We start from the raw sequence: 10000 nt of genomic DNA on the forward strand, positions 1-10000 counted from the left end.
TTATAGTCAGGTGCGCCTTATAGTCCAGAAAATACTGTATGTAGGGTTAAAATGTTTAATGCTATATTACCGTAACTCGTATTGCTGTAGACCCCCCTTGGCTGGGACCCCCCTGTATCACGCGTCACTTGTTTAATTTGTCATTTTAGAGGTATTAAAAAGTCCTTAAATTGTCACTTTAGAAATCATCTGGGGACCCCCCAAAATAATTTGGGGACCCCCCCTGGGGGTCCCGACCCACAGGTTGAGAATCACTGCTCTAAGTGATATTGTGTTAAAAAGTAATCATTGCTGTATCATTGCATAGTGTTTGTTCAATAACAGGGGTCAACAGATCATCTGGCCAGGCCAGAGGTCTACTGGTCGTTCATAACTCTAGGTTGTAGGTGACCAAAGGACAGAGGGATACCAAGAGAGAACTCATAGGACACAGGATGAAACAAGTGAAACGCAAACTAATAGAAATGATTAAGAATATAGAACTTAAATGTAACTAAAATGTAAAACACTATCCCTCTAGACCAGTGGTTTTCAACCCTTTTCATATCAAGGTCCATTATTTATTCAGCATTTGAGCCACAGACCTAGCCTGCTTCCAGACCATAGACCCCGCCCACTCTCAGAGTGGACTCTTCTCTGAGCTGAGTCTGAGATCAGGCTACCACAGACCACCATTTGATGAGATCTAACCTCTCAGACCCAAAACTTAAAGAAAACAAATGTTTTCCACAATTCCATGCTGTATTGATGTTGGTACAATAGCAGAGATAACAGGCAAAAGGTCATCATAATATATATGTTACCGGATGTTTGGGTAACTCAGGACGTTCTATGTAAGAGCGCTTGTTTTGTCGTTCACCACACACCAATCACCACCAGGTGGCGACGACAGCCATTCACTAGTGAAGGCGCTGACGTCACTCGTTTGCGACTCTATTTGCGACTTTATTTACTAGTCTAGCCTAGCCTAGCCTAGCCTAGCCTAGCTTAGCCATTAGCTCCATTGTAGTCACTTGGACAGGGCGTTTATCGTGGGCTTGCCCAGGCCTTACGGCCTGGGCATAAATATAACGATTGCATTCACCACGGCTTCGTAACTCGCGCGGCGGCCCTGGCCCGCTCTTCGCGGCCACTCGCACCTGCGGTGCTCGGGGGCGAAGAGCAGGACCAAGGTCCGCTGGCCTGCGCGCCGCTTGCAATGTCGTGGACAATCGAGCGGCTCCGTTCCGCCCCGTGCTGCACGACGAGTGCTCCGTTTCTCGACCGTCCTGTTTCTCTAACAAACCGTGACATATATACAGTATGCTCCCCCAGGTCAGAACAGAACAGAACAGACAGTGGTGGAAAAAGTACTCAAATGTTTTACTTGAGTAAAAGTACCAACACTGCAATATAGAAATACTCTGTTACAAGTAAGAGTCAGGAATTCAACTACTCATTATGCAGAATTTCCCCTTTCAAGTTTTCAAATATATAAAAATCTCAAAAGGTCACAGGAACCACACTTGTAATCTACAAGCTCACTAATGCGTTGCGATGCATTGTGAGCTTGTAGATCGGCTATTTTCAAAAGGTCGAAATGTATAGGCCTACATCATGGCTGAAGTGGTTAAAGGGGAATTTCACCCCTGGAAGAATTTGCAGTCACTAAATGGTAATAGTATTTGTAGTACATAACAGTTGTAGTACATAACAGTAGGACATTTTGACATGTGCACCCTATGGCCAGAACAATAACGAAGTCTGTATTTTTGGCTTGTTCCTAAAATGTAGTCGATATTGGGCTTGCTTCCAAGTTCCACTGTTTTGATTATTGTTTATACCAGTGGTTCTCAACCATTTTCATGTCAAGGACACCCAAATTAACACATAGGGTGCCTAGGGTGCCCAGGATTATTCAACATTTAATCGGCAGGTGCCCATGGCAACCCGCCATTTTACGTACCTTTGAGGTCCTGGCAATGTTGGTTACAGCTGAGTGATCTGAGGCAACAGGGCACTGGTGTTGCAGGGCTGGAGCCTCTGGATTCATTCCACAGATGCGGGGTAGATCTTTGGCTATGGGAGTTGGCATTGATTAAAACTACACACCTGTCATCTGCAGTCATGTAGTCAGGAAATGAAATGAGGAAGTGCTTTCATGATGCAAAATGCATCATGAAAGCATGATGAAATACTAAAATATCTAAAAACACAGATTGAACACAAACAAAGAAAACAGTAGTTTGTTGAGTGTGTCCCAAACAACAATAAAATAAGATCTGGTTGTCTCAAGAGGTGAAATTACCCTTTAATGCATGTTTTGTAATAGCCTGATAATCGAAATCCTCAAAGTAACTACTACTACTACTAGTTACTAGTAAGTTAAAGAAAAAAATGGAAATAGGCCTACTCCAGTGAAGTAAAAGCGGTGCATGTCACTCTTCCAAACGACCGCCATTTCGACAAAGGAGCGTCGGGAGGGTTAGCGACTCACCCCACGGAGGTTAGGGTTAAGCCTCTATCAGAGTCCAGGGTGAAGAGCTATTCACTTCACCGTGGCGTAGTTTTCTAGCTATCACCTAAAATACATAACAAAGCCTAGGTGATAGCTAGGAAACTACAATGCGGTGAAGTGAATAGCTCTTCACCCTGGACTCTGTTAGAGCCTTTAGGGTAAGGGTTTGGGTTGGGTGTCGAAAGGATGACATGTAGTAACAGTGAAGCGCTCCCAAGTAAAAGTAGGCCCTACCTCAAAATTGTAGACCTACAAGTACAGACTGTACAGTAAGCTTACTAAATAAATGTACTTATAGCTTTCCAGCACTGAGAACAAAACATGGATGCTGAGGGATCTTAAGCAACGTTTAACTTACCTCCAGGTTAGTGTCCTTCACCTTTGTGCTGACGTAGCGTTCACCTTCCCCAGCGCTGTATGTGTGTGTGTGTGTGTGTGTGTGTGTGTGTGTGTGTTTGTACCTGGCTGTGCTCCAAGCTCACTGGATGATAAATGACAACTCACTCCTAACTACCTTCAGCTGCGTTTGACAGGACGCATGTGCGCGTGAGCGTGTGTGTGAAGGGGATGTAGGCCTATTGTGTTGAAAGGTGTGTGTGAGAGAGAAGAGAAACAAGGTATTTTATTATGCAGTGGTGAAAAGTAACTATATAGCCTATACATGTTTTGAGGTATTTGGAGTATTTCCATTTTTCCCTACTTCAACTCCCCTGAATCTCCCCCTTTTCCTTTTTTTTACCACTACGATTATTTGAAAACTGTAGATTTTGATTAGCCTACATTAAAAAACAAGTAACAGCTTATATGTTGTATACTGGATGGATGGATGGATGGACTATAGGGCTGGGACTTAAACTGATTAATTTCGATTAATTAATTACAGAAAATTAACGCAATTAAAACATTTACATAATTTAATCACGTTTGTTTTTGCAACCCGGCCAAGAACACAGAACCTTTCTCACTGGACGAAGTTTCAGGCATACCGATCATACCGGTGCACCAACAGTCAACAATCCCCCGTGCACGCAATGGGAGAAGCCGCATAATTGTTTGGCCCAGCGGATGGGACATTTTTATTTAATAAACTCACTCATATACCAGGTCAAATATTTATGTGCAATTAAATATGCGATTCATTAATTACAAAGCCTCAAATTAATTAGAATGTGAAGGTGAATCTAATCCAGGGGTGTCCAAACAAAGGTGGACACATTAGAAAATATTGAAACACCCAAGGTTACAGGGGAGATCCTCCCAAAGTCACATACATACTGTATGCATCGCATTTAAATGATTTGATTTAACTATCATCAATATTAAATATAATGGCTTTTATCAGGTGTGTGCTGTGAACAAAACACAAATGACACAATCACATTACCAAATGTAACCAGACGTCCAAGGTCAAAAATACAATAAAATAGCCATTCTTGTTTGACGCTACAGACGGGCAGTTTAGAATACAATTTCGGAATGAAGCTACGGACCATATAAAATGTGTCCACAGGCCGCATTTGGCGCAAGGGACTAGGGAATGTCTGCTCATTACACACATTTTAGATGAGGCATTCACACAATAACCTACCATTAAATATTCTTTATTTTTACACATTGACGTTTTGACAAAGCAGTAGTGGTGGAACATAGTGAACAACATGGCATGACACGTTTCAAGCTTCAATCTGGGTCTTATATTTACCACCTGAACCCCAGATTATTCAGGTGACCCACGAGGGTCTAGACCTGGTCCCATCCTTCCCTCTACACCAAATATTTCACTGCGAAAACAGCCATCCTGAAAGCTCTGAGAGCTTGTAGATCGGCTATTTTCTCCAAATGTTCGCCTATTACGACATGTCCAGAACAAGATTGCAAGGGTCCATGTGGTTAAAAGTTATTTTGACCAATCTGCAAGGTGGAGCGTGTTTTTTTAAACATAGCTGATCTACAAGCTCCAAACGTATATAAAATACTTTTGCGTGACACTCTAGTATGACTATGTAGGGTATTAAAGGGAAACTAGGTAACTTTACTGATCTGTTTGTGCACACACACTCTCCCCTCTCCACCCTGCGTCCCCTCTATAGTGGCGTTTCCATAAAGCCACGTTTTGCGCATTAACGGCTTATTTGCTAAATCTTTTTATGGAAACACTTCAAAATGCGAATAAACTTTCATTATCCGCAAAAAAAATTATCCGCTTGGAGGAGGAGGATTTTGAGCCTTTATCGAATAAACTAAATGCGCTTAAGTGAATGGAAACGGGTCAGACAATAAATGCGAATAGATTATGACGTTCTAGGTCCATTTCCCCTGCCGCTTTGTTCATGGTATAGCGTTAGCCCACAAAACAAACCTGTTGTTTGTTACACACGGAGTGACACGGACCATGTGTAAATTCCTCCCGTTTTCACCTCAAGCCATCGGTGGCGAGCGAACCCTTCCTCATCCCACGGTGTTGCGTGCCTGAAGTGCCCAATCTACAAGCTCACAGGCACAGCAGCTCGCATCCACGTCTCCGCGCCGCGCTGTGAGCTTGCAGATCGGCCACTTGACCAGAGGACGCTGAAACTTGCACTGTGCAGCGACGCGACCGCGGTTTTCCCGGTGAACCGGTAGCTTTATGTATTGAGAGGAACTCTTGCCAATTTCGTAAGAGACTCGTCGCCAATTGTAATATATTTAAAAGTTATTTGGGGCCATGATGATGACTGATAATCCCTTCTTCCCACTACTAGACAGCGACCGAGTCACAGCAGTCAGACGTGCAGACGGTGCAGTGCTCAGGTTCGGTCTGAAAAAAATCAGCCCGATCAACTCTTGCGAACGTCGCTAATTCGAATGACACCCGCAAATGGAAACATGCTAAATTCGCTTTGTCTTAATGCGTATTTCTGATAATTCGCTTCCCTAATTCGAATAAGTTCATGGAAACGCCACTAGTGACAGGTATCAAAGTGATGGCTGTATTTGATGCATTAATTCAAAAGATAGCACTAACGAGCACAGTTTATGGCTCAATCAACCATCTCTGTGCAAAACCCCTTTGAAGTTCCAAGGGATCAATTATGAGCTCCTGACCGAGCACACAGTGTGCTTGTAGATCGGCTATTTTCACTAGTTTTAAATCGTTTTTTAAAATGATGAATACAAAACTAACAGTTTTGGCTATACAAGGTTTTCACCCGACAACAACGATATATACTCTGTAGTGTGTATATATATATAAAATAGACTACAAGTTACCTAGTTTCCCTTTAAACATAAACAGTTAAATATGGATATAAGAGCTTTTTCATAGTGACATCAGGAGTGAGCCAGGTTGGACAGGTCTATGTGTCGGTTGAAGATGGTGGAGAACTCGTCAGAGAGCAGCTGGTGGAGGCTGACCCCGTCGTGGGCGTATACCCAGCGCTCCCCCGTCCAATCGTATCGCTTTGGACCGCTGCACGCAAGCACACACACACACACACACACACACACACACACACACACAAAGTTAATTTTGACAGCTAATTTTTACTTCGTCATCTGAAATCATAAGATTTTAGTAGACTACATCTACAGTTGATTTTGTTGACACAAATGTATTTTGGCTGTGCCTTGATGGCACCGTAATGGCTGATTTCACAATGGGACGCGTTGTGAGCTTATAGATCTGCTATTTCTCAGAGTGCAACACCCGAGCGTAACCAAGCATAAAATGACTTGTCTTTTAGTTCTACTGGATCTCTTCTCTTCTCCACTAGTCCCTCCCCAACATTTTTGTCCAGTTTTTATTTGTTGACGAAATTGTCTATAATACATAATCTTATAGTCAACATAGCTTAGTTTTTATTTAGTTTCAGTGTAAAATAGTAGTTGACAAACATTTTTTGTCATAGTTTTAGTCAATGAAATTAACAGACACACGCACGCACCATCATCAACAACAACCTTTATTTTTTTAATGGATTCAATCGATCAGCTTGATTAACGTCTGCTGGCTGCACCCCGGCTAGCATAAATGATGTTATGTTATATTTAATAACAGGTTAAAAGGTGCATTTTTGTCCTGCTGAACACGATGCCACCAGATGTCATACAATCTCCCCTGTAACCATAATACTGTAGATACGGGAAATCGAAGCGTACACACGTGCACTGCACACATGTGCACACGTATACACACACACACACACACATGCAGCTTATATGTAAATCCAGACCAACACAATGTAACAACCACTTACAACAGAATGTTAAAACTGGGGACTTGACTCAAGTCCACACCCAGGGGCTGAGCTGGGGCCGATTGACATGCATTTCTATCTCTGGAACCCCAATTTATATTGTAAAAATCAACCTTAATTTAACTCTCAGACAGTTAGGGGTACGATACACTCTCTGAGTTCCAGACCCATAGGGTCTATTTGGTTCCTATCTATCTATGATTTAGCTGGGGCCCCCCTGGAACTCCCTCAAGGACCCCTTGTCCCGCTGTCTGACAGCAGTCAGACAGCGGGACATTGGGCGCATATCTGAACCCATGTGCTTTGGTGTCAGAAACCCGTCTGTGACCCTCATGCCCTCGCTTACGTTGACCCCAGAACCCACGACCATGCGCACGAAAGTCGCTCGCTCTAACCGATACACTAGGGTGGCTCTGTTGTTTTATATGGTATGCTGTAGTACTCATGTTAAAAATAGCTCTGCTTTCCTTTCTCCCATTTGCTCGCTCTATTTTTCTCTCTGTAAAAAGAAGACTGTGTGTGTGTGTGTTTGAGACAGACAGAGAGAGAGAGACAGAGAAAGCGTACAGCAACCCAGTTTCTGTACAAAAACGTGCTGCATTCATTTTGGTGACTTTATTGGAGTACCTTTTTAAACTGTCGTTACATAAACATGATGATTCTGTCAAAAGGTTGATATGCAGGCCTGGGCCACAGGGTAGTGGTCCAGGCACCTAGGCTGGTAATCCGACCTGACAGCATGTCGTGGGTTTGAGTCCCGATTCGGACAACCTTTCCTGTGTGCCGCTTTCCTGTCAACCTAATGTATACCTATCAATAAAGGCAATAAAAGCCCCCCCAAAATTATATTGGGCAGGTCTTTTTACTCTTAACTCATTCTGTGCCTATCCCGAACATGTTCGGGATATGTTCAATCCAAAACAAATTTTTTTTTATTAATTGACTTACCCTGAGCTGCTTGTAGAGCCGTGGGTGGTCCTGGCTCGTCCTACGCTAGTCAGCTAGCCATTTTACATGGTCCGACGATATATTCCATTAAAAATGGTTTAAAATACATTTTTGAGACACCCAATGTTCACCGAATGTTCAGCGCCGCTTCCGGAACGTAGTCCAGTGTGCCTATCCCGAACATGTTCGGGATTTTTAATGAAATGAATAAAATGTTCCGAGGCCTTCTGAAGCCTGAGCCTAAATTTAAAATCCTGGGGAAGCCATGCCGGCCGTGAGCCGCGAACGTAGCCGCGAATCGCCGCCGAATCCAATGAAAAACCACATCTTTGGAGGCCCATATCTCTGGATTGTGTTTTTAGGGATGTGGCGCGAGGTTTATTTACGGCGAAATCGCCGAAAAATGATCTTTAAAATGACAAAATGGGAATAGCTATTCTGTTAGCATTATCATCCGGGACCTTTCCATGACGTGCACGAACGTGAGCACGCGCGTCACTGCTAGGGATGGGTATCGTTAAGATTTTAGCGATTCCGATTCCGGTTCTGCTTATCGATTCGATTCCTTATCGATTCTCTTATCGATTCTCAGCTGGTCAGAAATAGTGGCCAATAGTCTTTTCTACCTCCTCCACTCCTTTTCTTCTTTTTCTAGAGAGGTTTGGGTTATTTTTATTACTGTTTTGGGTGCTTATTTCCCACACAACGGTGTAACAAGTAACTGTTTATTAGTTATTTTAGCAAACGGTGCAACACACAGCACGCATGCACACACACACACACACACACACACACACAGTCACTCACTCACACACACACACTACAACATCGGGTATTATTTTTGTAATGGTTTTCTACAGTTTTTTATTCCCCATATACAATGGTGTTAGTTTGCAACAATGAGCCTACAGACAGTTTCTAGTTCTCAAATGAATAGACTTTGTTGTGCCATCAAAGCGGGATTTATTTGAAAACAAAATTTAAATTCAACTTCCCTTCCAACCGGAGGTGGCAAGGTGACCATGTGATAATCAAACACCTTGTTTCAACATAGTGTATCCCCCAAAGTCAAGTACATTATTGTTTTAATATAGCTCTGTATGTATACATCTTAAAAAAAGAAAAAGAAAAAAAAAAAGCACCCCCCCTTGCAGCGCCCCTGGAAACACCCTCAGCACCCCCCTTCCAGGCTGTTCCAGCGCCCCTGTATAAGCCTACTCTATGTCGGTTGCGAAGCTCGCTGAAGCTCGCAGAGCTGCTGCTGCTTCTGTACACAACTAAAGCAGAAGCACTGTCTTCAACAGTTTGGATCAAAGGATTTACATACTTTTCTTTCTTGCACATGTGATATAGGGGAGCATTTAGCAACACGGAGCACATTGGACATGTAGCGCGTTTTGTAGTAAGAACGTGGGAGGCGGCGGCAGGCGGGCTTGCAAAACAAACTTTTTTGGGCACTCTAGCTCGGCGGGAGACTTGTCCGTTAATGCAGTGAGCTTGAGTAACTAACAACTTGACTAGGAAAGCTGACGCCTCATTATCAAAACGTGAACATTCTCGTGAAATATACAGCCAGACTTTAGAACGCCTCTGTTTAGACAACATGTTGGCTGAGCCTGCGTCTAAACAAGGCAGCGCGGCGCATGTGTTATGTCATCGCGCATATGCAGGAATCGATAGCAGAATCGTTAAGGACGTTGGCTAACGATTCCATGGAACCGAACCACGGGCAACCGGTTCTCAACGAGAACCGGTTCTCGATACCCATCCCTAGTCACTGCAACGTGAGCCCCCGGATGCTAATGCAGTCCCCTATGGGAGAAAGTCTGGCATTCTTTGGTGCCCTCTAGGGGCTGGCACTGGAAGCGTTAACGTCCAACACACTGACGCTGTTCTTTTTTTTTTTTTTTTTTTACACCTGTGTGTGCTCAGTGCTCTCACAGAGAGATGTACATGCTTCGCGTCCCAGACAAAGCCAGATGTTGGAGCTTAGCTCCTTCCATGAGCACCGCTCAAAAGTGCACGGGACAAAGTGATGTGCTGTGAGCTTGTACATCTGCTATTTTTCAAAAGTCAACGTATAAAATATATATATAATAATGACACAGATGGGTCTTAAACATCTGATAGCTACCGAGACGTTTCGCTTGTGACTGAACGTGTAGAATCACTTGCAATGCAACGAGACCACATGCCGACCAGACCTGCAACAACGGGGTAATTCGGACCGGTCTGCAACAACGGTCTCTGCAACGACGTGTAGCCAACGTTTTTTTGTCGCATGGTGCTGCATTGGTCAGGATCGGCCCTAAAGAGATGA

General features: G+C 43.5%; 1 protein-coding gene across 2 annotated transcripts in view; it reads right to left on the reverse strand.

Moving 5' to 3' along the window:
• Positions 1 to 4628: 4628 nt before the first annotated feature.
• The window catches only part of LOC308295211 (frataxin, mitochondrial-like), a 23059-nt gene continuing 17687 nt past the window's right edge, over positions 4629 to 10000 (reverse strand). For both annotated transcript variants that reach the window (XM_080738213.1, XM_080738214.1), the window contains exon 5: positions 4629 to 5945. In XM_080738213.1, the coding sequence (XP_080594339.1) occupies positions 5807 to 5945 (139 nt within the window). In that variant the 3' untranslated portion in view covers positions 4629 to 5806. The remainder of the gene's footprint in view (positions 5946 to 10000) is intronic.

Source organism: Nannobrachium achirus (genome assembly GCF_963921795.1).
Source record: "Nannobrachium achirus genome assembly, chromosome: 12".
Taxonomy (NCBI): Eukaryota; Metazoa; Chordata; class Actinopteri; order Myctophiformes; family Myctophidae; genus Nannobrachium; species Nannobrachium achirus.